Below are 13,382 nucleotides of genomic sequence, written 5' to 3'. Positions count from 1 at the left end.
AGCCCCGCCCGGGATGCTCGGCCGGTACCCGGTACCCGGCGGGATGCGGGATGAGGGACGCTGGCCCTGCTATCGGCTGTTGTCGTCACACATCGGCGGCCTCCGGGGCCGCACAAAGCCCTGGGTGCTTCACTATCGCTTGCTCAGAGATGCTGAGGTACCTGGATGTCACCCTGATTCTTAAGATTTTCTAAAGCCTTCTGGGTTTACATTCTGTTGGAGAACTTTCCCACACAATTTCTGTAAACAACATATTGTTTACATTCTTTTATGGGGGTGGAGAAACTTAATGTACTAGTAGTTTGTCCAATGTCTTTGGAGAGGTGGCCCATTCACTCTCCAATCCAATGTCACCTTTGGGATAGTATAAAGGTCAGAGTCAGAGAATAAACTTTCTTCTTTACCTTGCAAACAGCAGGTAGCTCGTGTCGTGCTTTCACGTGTCCTATAGCGACATCAGGTACCATCAGTGTCACAGCCAGGGCGGTGTCAGGCGCTGTGACCATCGGACATCTGGTTGTACAAGGTGTCAGTCACTGTCACCATCGCACAGCAGGGCTGTACCAGCTGGTGGGTGCTGTTGCCTGCTCAGAGCTGTGTTAGGTACCAGATGCCATCGTTGTCACACACGGGCTGCACCAATTACAGGTTACTGTCACCATCACAAACGTGGGGCTGTACTGGATGGTGGGTGCTGTCACCATCCCCTGCCCAGAGCTGTATCAGGTTCCAGGTGTTGTTGCTGTCACACACCCGGGGCTGTATGAGGTCCCAGGTGTCACCATCATTGCACACCCAGCAGTGTATGAGCCCTGTCTTAGCCCTGCTGGGGATTTTCAGGGCTAAGACAAGAACCCACACACATCACACAACGTACAGTGGGAGGCCTTGAGCTCAGCCAAAATGATGCTCTGCTCTGCCCAGGTGGTCTGGGCAAGACTCATATACCCATAAAAGAACAAGATCTGTGGGTCTACAGAGGCCAGGCAGAGCTGCTGTGAAACAGGTCTAGGTCAGATGTGCAAGATCCTTAAATATGATCAGGACAGAGCTCAGGAAGGTACCAGAGCAGTGTGGAATAGGGACAGGATTGTGCATGGAGAGCCCTGGAGCCCATATCACATCCAGCACACTTGATAGTGAAGATTAAATAATGCTGGGGAATGAATGGCATGTTAATGTTTCAGTTTCTGTGGTCTCTGGCATGACTGCAGGTATTATCATCAGTATTTATGGAACTGTGTCATATCTTGGACCACTTTCAGGGCTGTTTTTCACAGAGCCAGAGGATGACATCCTCGGCGGGCGGTTGTGCTGGGAAATTATATAAAATTGAAAACATACTAAATTGACTTCACAGACAGGGTAGGGTTTCAGATATCTGTCTTTCACATGTCCCATGAATCCCCCACTCTCCACAGCCCTTGCTCACATGGGCCTCTTTAGGTGGGAAACCTCACTACTGGCTTTAGAGGGACTTTCAAAGGACTGCAGAGCTGAGTCTGTGCTGGGTCACTCCTCAAAGCACAGCTTTTCCCATTGGACCTTCCCCTTCTCCCTGCAGGCAGCCTGGCTGCGGTGGCTGTGGCTGGGAGAGTGGCCACGCCAGGACCCTGCAGCGAGTTGTGTCCCACCTGTGTGACAGCCAGGATTGTCACCAGAGGCAGCGTGGGAGCTGTGGCTGGACCCATCAATCCCCATCCTTGGCCTCGAGCCGTGTCCTGGAGAGGGAGCCCAACTCCCGGCTCTGCCCACTGAATCCCTGGAAGTCTAATTGTTTCCTACTGTAAGAAAGTTCTAACTTTTTAATCCCAGATAGAAAAAGACCTGGATTTATTGTATCCTGGAGCTCTGTTGTTATAAAACATCTTTGTGTAGCTGCCTTTCTTATCAAGGAAGAATGAATGATGTTTTCTTCCCATCCGTTAGGCTTGGCTGATATTTTACTGCTAAGTGGAAGCATTAACCCCCTCACCTGCTCTTTTCTCTTACTTGAGAATTTATGTCACTGCTGTGACCTTGGGAGGGTTCTGCTGTAAGGAGCAGCTGCTTCAGTTTTTTCCAAGAGCCATCAGCTTTTGGGCATGGCCCTTGGGGACTTTAGTCTTGATTAATGGTTGTCCTTCAGCCACAAAATATGTCCGTGAAACTATCCTAGCCTTCCTCCTTCTTATCCTGCTTCTCTGATGGAAATCAGCACCTGCCCCAGGCCAAGTGAACTCTGGAGGGCCCCGGGGCAGCTCAGAGGTGCCCAGCTGCTGCTCTGGTTCCTCCTGACCCTTGGGGAGGGTTTGCTGGCAGGTGCTTGAGATGTTTAGTGCAGCATCCCTGCTCTCCTCCTCCCCATCCCGCTGTGCCGGCTGCTGTGAGCAGTTGGAGGTGTCCCTGCCAGCAGAATTTCCTTGGGAAGCAATCAATTTTGTTATCTGTTGGAGTGCATGGGGAAGATTGAATCTCTGTGGGATGTTTTTCGAGCTTCTGGGAAAGGGGTTTGGGGTGGTGTGTCCGCAGCTGGCCTTGGGTAGTGCAGAAGAGCTGCCTGTGGAGAACCAGCCCCGAAGCACCGCTGCTCCATCCCTGCGAGCAGGGCCTCCCCCTCCTCTGCTCGGGGCTGGGCACAGCTCGTGGGAGGGATTTCTGACTGACAGCGAGGAAAGAGGCAAGAGAGCATGTGAGGGAAAGGAGCTGGACCTGGGAAAGGCAGGGGGAAGTTTTGTTACTCCCCTGAACCGAGGGAAGCCGCTCCGGTGCGTGTGTGTGCGGGAGTTCCTCCGGAGGAAGGTGCGGAGCTGCGGCAGGAGGATGCCTGCACCTCTGTGGATGGAGTGAAGGATCACCCTGCCTGCTTCGGGAAGAGCCCCTGGGAGGTGAGATTCTCCTGCCAGAAGAGCACCCCTCCTTCCTCCTTCTCCTTCCCCTCGCCGAGGGCTGGATTTCAAAGTGCCTTGGGAAGGGGATCGCAGCTCCGGAGCAGCTCAGCCCACATGGGGCTGCGCTGCTGGGCACAACGCAGGTCTTGCGAGCCCCCAGGTCCTCGAGCTTTGTCAGGAAGCAAATCCCAGAAGGAAAAATCACTTCAGTGCATTTCACTGCGAGCAAACGAGCATGAGAAGCCAGGTTTGGTTTGGGAGAAAATCCAGCTGCAACCTGCACTGTCATTTCCAACGGAGTGAAGAAACTCGCTGAGCGGAATTCGAGAGGGAGGAAGCATCCAGGAGCGATAAATCCGCTCTCCCCCTGCGAGGACTCCCCTGTGCTCCGATAACTTTGTCCTCTGCAAGGAGGGACACTGGCAAGCAGGGAGCAGGAGGCAGCAGGAGCCTGTGGGGAGGAGGAAGCGTGGAGCTGTGCTGGAGGAGACTGTGGGATTCCCGGGATAACCGCTGGAAGCACCTGGAGCCAGAGGAGCGGCTGCGATGGAGTTTCCTGCCGTGGCACTGTCACTCCTCGTGGCGCTGCGAATGTCTCCGCTGGCTGCTGGGAGCAAACTGCAGCCCCACATGTGAGTAGGAAGAAAGAGTTCCGGAGGGGTTTTGTCGGGCAGGGAATGGAAAAGCAGGAGCCAAATGCAGTGTTTTCAAATCAAGGGTGAAGCGAAGAGCAGAGAGTGAAGGGGCAGAGGGGAGCAAGCTGTTGTGGGTTTCTTTATTTACTATTAGATGTGCAGAAAAGGGAATAGAAAATTGAAAATGTGGATAGTCTTTTCTTGTAAGAGGGAACTCCTTGGTTTATCTGAAACTGTTGTCGGAATGGCAGAGATGATTCCTGTGTGAATACTTTGCCCTTTCTTCCAAGACCTGCTGCTTTTATTTCACTTCACGAATCTTTCTTATTCCACGTTCCTCCCTGCCCGCTGCTGTTACTCCAGCAGCACGTAGGCTGCTCTTTTTAATTACATTTTACAGTTACAGTTTGGTGTTAATCATTTGGCTGCTCTGGAAAACTTCCTTGCAAATTTGGCCTCCTGCCAGAAGATGGTCTCTCAGAGCCAGGGGATCACTGTAATTCCCTTTGTCCATGGAGCTGGTGTGGGGTGGGGTGCAGACTCCAAGCCGCCCTCCCCGAGGGGTTTCATTCTTTTAAAAAAAGCGTGTCTTTTAGAAGATAAAGGTTTTGGAATAAGTGGCTTTTTCTCCCCACGTTAGGGTTTTGTGCTCCTGCCCTGACAGTTACTTTCAGGATTTCTTGGACAGGGCACTGGAGCCCTGTGCCAGCACGCCGGGGTTGGAATTGAGCAGCTTGGAGAAGTCGGATGCCAGCTGTGACCTCTAAGCTTCACCACGTCCAAATTAGTTTTTTCCCCCCCTTTTTTTTTTTTTTTTTTTTTTAATATAAAGTATCTCTAAGAAACTGTGGGTCATGTTGGAAGCAGCAGAAGCAGCCCCAAATACCAAGTGGCTCATGGAGTCAAGGAGAAATGTCTCACTCTTCATCCTTAGTTAAACCCACTGACTTGTGCATGGAGAAAGAGTTAGGATTAGAAAAGAAACAAAGTACATTTCTTTGATTTATTGGAATTAGCCTCACAGCCCTTAGCACTGAATGAGCATGAAACCACCCCTGTGGCTGGTCGGCCTGGCACCGTTTCTTTTCCCTGCAGTGATTTAACTCATTGAGGAGGTGGATGCAGGGGGTTGCCCAAGCCCTTCCTGCCCTGCCAGCAGGAAATCCAGGCAGTGGGAGCACTGCACCCCTCGCAGCTGTGCCCCCTGTCTTGGTTTGAAAAGACAGGTGTCTGCTAAGGAAGGCAGGAGCTTTCCTTGAAATTAAAAAATGTAAACCCTTCCCTCCGAGTTGTTATAATTTTGAAAATAAAGGCTCTCAGGCAAAGATATGGGAATAGGAATTAATAGTTCTTTACTAGGAAAATTAAAATCCAAATGCAGTAGTACAAACAAAGAAAAAAAAAATCTACTGACAGAGTTAGAATCTGACCTGAAAGCTTGTGGGTCAGGGAGGTGGCAGCAGTCCCATCCCAGGGTGGCTCAGCCCTCCTGCAGTGCCAGCTGTGCTTCTGCTGGAGCAGGATCCTGCACAAGGGGGGAGTTTTCCTCTGGAGTTCCAGGGCTGGGGGAGATGGGCCTGGGCTCCTCTGGGAACGCAGTGGGAAGAAAGCTGCTCCTCTGGGAATGCAGGGGGAAGGAAGCTGCTCCTCTGGGAATGCAGTGGGGAAGAAAGCTGCTCCTCTGGGAATGCAGGGGGCAGAGGCTGTTGTGCTAGTCCCAGGTCAGATTGTATCCAGGTAGGAATGCTTGGCTCCTCCCCTGGGCAGAGCATCTCCCAAGGGATGATGGAATTTTCTCAGCCATGCAGGGACACTCATTGGCCATGAACAGAAGATAATTAATAATTAATGGCCCATGAACAGAAGAGATCTCCTGGAGGGAGGATTGGTTGTGGGAGAGATAAAGAAAAACTGCCCAATGAACAGAACTGCCCCACCTCTGACAGATGGCAACAGAATACACACCCAGCTAAAGCTGAGACCCCTCCTGGATCCCCTGGGTGCCCTGGGTCCCTCCCATCCCTGCCTTCCTGTGTTGCAGGCCCAACGTGTGCGTGGCGCAGGAGCTGGCGGTGCAGGGGCTGCGGCAGCCGTGCGTGCAGGCGCTGAGCCGCGCCGCCCGCGCGTGGCAGCAGGGCTGCGGGGAGCGCCGCTGGTGCCCGGCCCTCGAGCGCAGGTAGGTGCTCTTCCCTCCGCCTCGGGCTGCTCCCGGGACAAACGGAAAGGTGGAGACTTCCACAGATACTTGCAATACGTTAAGGATTTTTCTTAGAAGAGTCTTACTGAAATATGGGACTATAAAGTTGTATTTTTTTTTTCTTAACACTGTGAGGAAAGAGGGATGATTCCAAAGCATTAGCCTCTTATTATCATCAGCTTAAAAATTTTTTTCTTCAACATCCTACTACATCCAGAAGGTGCTCCTCAATTTACCTTTTCAGTTCCAACCATCAAGAGAAGAAAACCACTACAAAGGTATCACTAAACAGTTTTACCACAAGAGATGAAAAACTCACCTACTATTTGTCAATATTTTGTAACCAGAGCTTTGTCTCCAACCCAACAAAAACACCCACAGTTAAAAATTTTCTACTATACAGATAACTTACTCATTACAACACCAACTCAAAAAGAAAGTGAACAAACTCAGAGTAGTGTTATTACTAAAGTTCAGAATGCCACGATTGGAATTGAGCAGCATGGAGGAGTCAGATGCTAGCTGTGACCTCTAAGCTTCACCACATCCAAATGAGTAATTTTAATTTTTTTAATACAAAGTCTTTCTTTAATATGTATCTCTTTTATAGAAAGTATCTCTGTGAGAAAAGAAAAGATAGAAACTTCCACAGACACAGGAGGGTTTGATTTGCAGCCTTGGAAGAAGGCAAAAATAAAGTGCACAGACATTAAGCAGAAAAATCATAAACTTATGTTTCTATAGTTATAAATAAGAATATGCTTTAAGTGAGAAACTGTATTGATAAGATGTTGAAGGGGTTATAACATAGGGGTGTAACTATAGAGTAAGCTAAGAGTTTAGATGTTGTAACAGAAGCATCTGTGTGTATGTGTAATGGATAAAAGTATCCAGAGTGCAGTAGAAGTAAGTAAAGATAAGATAAAGTAAGAGAAGTAAAAATAAGTTTAAAAAGCAAAATAAACTTAGTGACAACTGTCCATTAGGTTAAAAAGTTCTGTATTGTCTTGTAAGGAAGAACTTGTGACTACTTTGAGCTATGGCTGACTGCTCGCTCCTTTGAAATCTCATGGCCTCTGAGACTGATGTTTATCTGAACAATGAATCGCTCTTAGCCCAACTGTGGTCCCATCCCTTCAATTAAAGCAGCAATAATAATATAGGAGGAAAAGTGATTCCCACTCCTCAGCAGCAGCAGGAACGTGAGTTTGGGATGGGGACAGCCACCTGTGCACCCATCCTGCTCCCCTGGCTCTGCTCTGGAATGGGAAACAGCCAGGGGAATGCCTTGGTGCCCTCCAAGGAGTCTCAGTGATGAGCCAGCATGGCTGGGGCTCATGTGGATGTCCCACAGCTCTCAAGGGAAACAGGAGGAAGCACCTTGGAGGAAAGCCTTGGTGTTGGAAATTAACTGGCCAGCGGGAGGAGTTTGAAGCTAGGTGATCTTTAAGGTCCCTTCCAACACAAACTGGTCTGTGATTCTGTGACTCTGTGGTTCTATGTTTCCATGATTTTGTGATCAGGGGACAGAGCAGTTCTTTTACAGGGTGATATGAACAATCCCATGAGCAGAGATGTGGCCCTGACCCCACAAACTGCCAGTAAGGAGTAGAGCTACCCCACAGGATATTTTTCTTGGCTAAAAGCAGGAGACCACAAGAGATTGACAAACCCTTTGGGCATTTTGCTGGAGGGGCTTCTTGCTCAACCTGGTATTTCTGTGACACTCAAAGCTGGGAAGGAATTCCCAAAGAGAAGGTCTGTCCATTGTTCTCATTGTGAAGAAGCTTTGTCCTTGTGGTGGGCTGTTTCCCATCTTCAGACAATGTATGACGTCTGTTTCCTATGATCCAGCCACGTTAATAGAATGACTTATTCTCATCATGTGCACTATTCCTGTATCTTCACATGTCTCCTCAAAGCCTCTCAGTGCCTCTTGTCTGACAGAGCTGATGGCAGGAGCTGGGCCCAAGTCAGGGTTACTGGCTAAAATAACAGCAAATGTGGTCGTGGTGCAGGACCACCTGTGAGGGTGGTCAGCAGGATTTGCTGCAGGGCCCTTTCACTCCCTGAGCTGGACCATGCTCAGGCCACGTCAGAAGAGCTTGAGCTGGGCTTGCAGAGGTGAGCACAGAGTTGGAACATACCCTGAGTGTTTGTCCCCCTAATCACAGCACCCCTCGAGTTCAGCTGGCCAGAGATGGGAGCCTGGGCAGGGGGCCCTGCAGAAGGAGGGCTCTGAACACGTGTTACAGCACAAAAAAGAACTTTTCTTACCTATGCAGCAGCCAAACTACAATATGCCCAAGCTGCTTCCACCCTCCACCTGCTCTTCCGGCCTCATTAGGGAGTTACAAGGCTTTGCAGAATAAAAATGATAGTTGTCATTTCAAAGAAACATCTTGGACTCAAGACAGCTTTTAAGTCCTGACTATAGGAATTCCTCCTAACCTGTAATTGCTGGTAATTACCCTGGTGATGAGATCTGTGTCCTGGTAACAAAGGAGCAGAGTCTGACTCTTGGCTGTGTTTTCAGGGAAGGCTTTGAAAGGATGGATGCCCTGTCTGCTTCCACTTCAAAGGCTGGGAGTTCTTCAGCCTCAGCAGTCCCTTCAGCTCCTTAAAGGATGAGTTTGACATCACAAATCAAGGGACTGAAGTGAAATAACTTTCTGTTCTGCTTCATTACAAATATCAGAACAACCCAGTGCTAAAACTGACCCCGACAGAAGCACAGAGGGGAAGCCACTGAGGGATTCCACCCCAGGAGTTGTGAAATCCAGACAGGGAAAGGACTATCAGGAGAACATTCCTCGGGCAAGGTTTTGTCCCAGATCTCCTCTCTCTAAACTTCTGGGAGTTCCCATTGCAGCAAGCTTTTCCAGGAGCTGGGAGCTGCCAAGTTCCCTTGTGCCGGGCAGCTGAGGCAGCGGAGCGCGCGGTGTCGGCGCTCGCAGGGATGCTGGAGCTGCTCCAGCTGGACCTGCCTCTGGCAGTGTGGGGCTCAGGAAGTGTATTCACAGCTCCAGGATCTGACCTGCAGTTGGCCTCAGTGCCTTTGAGCTCCTGGAGGTGACTGGGAAAAGCAGCATCTGCTCAGCTGGAGCATCCTCAGGCTGCTCTGCTCTGGGTTCCTGGTGGAGGGATGGGTTTGTGCAGCTTCCCAGGGAGTACTGACAGCAGGTAGCTTTGCTCAGCCCTCCATAACCAAGCTTGAATGTATCACAGTGCTATCCCAGAGGGGCTGGAAGGGGATTTTCCAGCAGTAGGACACAGCAGGATTCCCTGGTTTCCCTTAGTTCTGGCTCATTCCCCATTTTCTGTACCAGGGATTCCTTAAAACACAAAAGAAAAGAGAAACATTAAAGATAAAGTATCTCCTGTGTGGTTCTTTCCCGTCTGCAGCACCCATATACCCAGAGGCACTGGGGCTGTCGCAATATTTGCCTGTCCTTCAGAGCTGCCTGAAGGGTCTGGAGTCTCTGACAGCTGCCCAGGAGGGTGGGACGAGGCTGCTCAGGGCACTGCTGGGGCACAAGGAGCCCTGAGCTGTCCTACATCACTATTTCAAGCTTTTCCTCCCCATCCCTGAGCCTCTTTGTCATGTTCACACCACCCTGCATCCACCATCTCCCCTTCTCCTTCCTTCTGGGCTGGAGAAAGCTCCTGGTACCACGAGCATCCCGGTGGGCTGGAGCCTGGTGCCTGTGAATTGCTTTCTCAGCTGCTTCTGGAACACAACCATTTCCTTCATCATTTGTTAACAGCTCATAGAAAACAACAACAAAAAAATTGCTATCTGCTTTTATTTTTCTCAGCTGTGCTTCCACGTGCTGGTTGGCACGCAGGAGTCGCTGAAGGTTTCCTTCCCGGGGATTAACAGTTCACTGTTATTTGGACTTTTTTTTTTGTAGGAACATCCAGACAAAATCAAACAAGTCGACTGAGTTAGGATAAACATTTTCAGTGGACATGCACAACACATCTGCCGTGCCAAATATTTGTTGTTGTTTGCCTGATTCGCTTTGGTGGAGCAGTTTCATGTTCTGCCAACGGAGCTTTTTAAAAATCGCCTTCAGAAGTATTATCTGTGTTTCAATTCTCACAAACACACAACACCACATTTCCGGGGAAAAAAATGTGTCGCTTTTATTTATTTACGCTTCAGATCAGTCCCTGCTTTGCTCCCCCAGCTCCCACCCTGGAGGGAACCATGGGGAGGAGTTAAAGGGACCCTCAGTGTTCCCTGCCAAGCTGTGGAGCCTTGCTGTGTCCAGCACAACTCTTGGAGTAGTTTGGTGTTGCCATCAGGATTATTTTGATTTTTTAGCTCACCAGCCCCTTAGAAACACCTGCTTCTGCTCACTAAGGCAGAAATACCTGCTCTTAAAATTTACATTTCCTTTGTGAGCAAGTAGTGTAAGGAAGGAGCATAGAGCTGTAAATAGTCTAAAAAAGGAGAAAAAAATAATCTGGGGTGTTATGAAGACCTGGGTGTTGTCTCTTGTGTTTCTGATTAGAGTGAATTAGGAATATTTTCTTAGCATCAGTGATCACTGACAGGCCATGTGGAAAACAATGGCAGCACATTTGCAAACCCAGTTCCTCATTTTATTTGCACCCATGGCTACAAATTCTGTTCTTCCCGGTTTCCCTGCCCTGCAGGAGCTGACTTGGGCTGTGGTTTTGTGTTTCAGGGTTGTGTATTACACGGGCTACAGGCAGGTGTACCAGCTGAGGTCCCAGACCACCTACAGGTGCTGCCCAGGATGGTCCCAGCTCCCAGGAGATGCTGGCTGCCTGCACAGTAAGTGTCGTTCTACTCTGCTCAACTTCCTTGGTTTTGGCTCATTTCAAATCCTGTGCCTGCAGAAAATGCTCTAAAAATGTCTTTAAATGTCTTTAAAAATGTGCTTAAAAATAGCTGTCATGAGTTTTTACTAGTTTTTTTTTTCCCATGTGTAATAATAATAAAAATAAAAAACCAAAATAACAATAGTAATAACAATAGTAATAAAATTAGTATTATTATTGCCATTATTATTATTATTGTTATTATTATTATTTCCTTGCATCAGAAGGATGCTGCTCTGGCTTCCTGGGCAGCATGGTGCAGTGCTTTCCATTTCTGGAGAATTTCTACATTCAGTGTCCCAGCCATTCATCCACTTGCCAAATGCTACAAAATGTTTAAAATCAAGGCCAAATTGATGTTTCCAATTGTGCCACTGGCAGAAGCTCTGGAAACTCCTCTGAGAAGGTTTATCAGGGGCTGGGTTTGTTATTTTGAGACTGGCTGAGCTGGAGCTGTCCCTGTGAGAGGTTTGGGATCTCTGCAGCCACCCTTGGCCAGCTCCCTCCTGTATGCAGCGGGTGTGATTTATTGAAAAAATATGGATATTGATCTAGTACCGATATCCAGCTGTGACGGACAAAAACTCTCTTAACAGTTTAAAGTTAGAAAGTGTGTGTTGACTGTGTGTGGGATCGCTCCCAAATCCACACCGCAGCTTCCAGGTGATTACAGAGCCCTTTTATCCATACAAGTATTGAATACCCAAAATACAAATACATATTCATGGTACATCCCATTCCTTGCTTTGTATGCTAATCACTCCAAAAGCCATTCAGCATGCAGTGGTTTGTTCCCTGAAATGGGTTGGTGTCCCTTTCATGGGGAGGGGTCCCAAAATGAGGAAGTCAATGAAATCTTCCTCCTTCTGACCTTTCTACCTTTTCAATGCAAATATGACAAAGGAACTCTTGGTAGAATTCCCATTCCTTGTCTTCAATTGGTTTCAGAACAGAGGAGGCCCACAATTGTCTTATGTTCCTAAAAGTTATTTGTCAGTTTGTATATTCTTCATTATAAACCCAGCTAACTAAACATTGTGCTGACAAGCAATCAATTATTAGTTAACTACTAACTCCTTACTTCATCAAGGCCTCATCATTTATTATTATTATTTTATTTAACTCTAGTAAGGCTTATTTCTAACTAAAATCTTAGCTCCTCTAAAATCTCTAAATTCCTTGAAGTTTACGTTTCAGGTGAGCTGGGCTCAGGGTGGGGATTCTGCAGTGTCAGCAGAGGAGGGGACACACAGCCACAAGGGGAGGGTGGCACTGGCCAGGTCTGGAGTGGAGACCCAGAACTCGAGGCTTTGGGATTCTGTGGCTGCATTCCTGCTCTCCTCCAGTGCAATTCCCTGCCAGACAGGCATGGGAGCGTGTCCTCCCCAGCTGTGGGGGAAGCTGCGAGATGCATTCAGGTTTGCACATGATGGGGATGTGCAAATTTCAGCCTATGAGATGATTTTGTGCTGTTGTTGCAGAAGACAGAGGCAGCTTTATCCCTGTGGGCCCCACATTCCCTATTTCCCTCCAGATTCTCTGTCTGACACAGGAGGCAGCTGCTGTGTCACTCCCTAAACCCTACAGCCACGTCCAGCTGGGGAAACATTTAACTGGGAACTACTTCTGAGGTGTTGAGAGCAAGGAAAAACCTCTTGAATGGAACCAAACTTATGTGCAGAACCAAATGTTACCTTGTGCAGAGCCCTGCACTCTCCTTGTGCTGCGGGATCAATTCCCTGCCTCAGTGCCTGATTCTCTTCTGATTTAGACCTTGGAGGTGCTCTCCTCCTTCCCCACAGAAAAGTAGCTTTGGATTTTAGTGATAGGCAGAGAACCAGCAGAGCATTTTGGGGAAATGATTGCCCTGCCATCAGGGGGATCAGAGGCTGCTCCTTGTGGAGCTGCTTGCCTTTTGTTCTGTGCAGAGCCTGTCTGTGCCTTCCCTGGGCTTTGATGCTTGTAGCAAAGGTTTTGTTGTTTTTTTTTTAACAAAAAGGGATTAAAAGGTGTGTCAAACAACCAGTCTTTATTCTTCCTATTCCAAGCTGTGGCACAGGAGAGCAACCCACTGGGGAGAGGAAGCTCCACGGGTGCCTCGTAACCCTGTCAGTGAGCAGATAATAACCTCAGCTGAACTCAGAAAAGCACCTTCTGTAATGAGTTTTCCTGCCAAGGAAATGAGTAATTCTATGCAGGAAGGAAGCAGAGAAAAGGAAATAGAGCTGCTCAGGGCACGCTCTGAACTCATCACTGAGGCTGGGAATGGTCCTCAGGGGCTGCTCACTGCAGGCTTGGGCTGGAGTGGAGAAGAGAGGAACAAAAGCAGAGTGACACCAGCCCAAAAACTCCTGCAGGAATTGCTGCTGAGCTGCTGGGGAGGTTGAGGTGGATCATGACCTGGAGATGGTGAGCTCTGTCCCCACTGAGCCCTTCCAACCCAATTGGATACCACTGGGTTCACACCCAGGACATGCTGTAACCTCATTTCTGGGACAGAAAAATAGGTATTTATGTACCTCAAGTGCTACAGGCACAACAGGGAGCTAATCTCTGCTGGCCCTCAGCACAGGCAGGGGCACTTCCAGGGGCAGAAAATAAAATGACATTGCTCTGTGGATCATCTTCTGAGCCCCTGAGAGCAGCAGGAGAGCAGCCAGCAGGCTAGGGCTGAGGTGGGAATTGTGCTCTCTGTTTCCAGACCCACACAGGCAGCAGCTGGAGGAGCACCCCACGGGCAAATGGGACAGCCAGGGGGTGTGTGCTGATCTCTGCACTGTCCTGGGCTGTTGGGTTGTTCCCAGCTTTACAGGGTAACTGAGAGGC

At 48.9% G+C, this 13,382-nt stretch overlaps 1 protein-coding gene across 2 annotated transcripts in view; it reads left to right on the top strand.

The window, feature by feature from the left end:
* The first annotated feature begins 2,627 nt into the window (after positions 1 to 2,627).
* MEGF6 (multiple EGF like domains 6) overlaps positions 2,628 to 13,382 on the top strand; it is a 91,804-nt gene continuing 81,049 nt past the window's right edge. For both annotated transcript variants that reach the window (XM_077788134.2, XM_085558816.1), the window contains exons 1-3: positions 2,628 to 3,502; positions 5,547 to 5,681; positions 10,400 to 10,509. In XM_077788134.2, the coding sequence (XP_077644260.2) occupies positions 3,417 to 3,502; positions 5,547 to 5,681; positions 10,400 to 10,509 (331 nt within the window). In that variant the 5' untranslated portion in view covers positions 2,628 to 3,416. The remainder of the gene's footprint in view (positions 3,503 to 5,546; positions 5,682 to 10,399; positions 10,510 to 13,382) is intronic.

The sequence above is a fragment of the Lonchura striata genome, chromosome 21 (genome assembly GCF_050655825.1).
Source record: "Lonchura striata isolate lonStrDom1 chromosome 21, ASM5065582v1, whole genome shotgun sequence".
Classification (NCBI taxonomy): domain Eukaryota; kingdom Metazoa; phylum Chordata; class Aves; order Passeriformes; family Estrildidae; genus Lonchura; species Lonchura striata.
The sequence above is the reverse complement of the archived record's forward strand: the minus strand, read 5'-3'. Positions and strand labels throughout refer to the sequence as shown.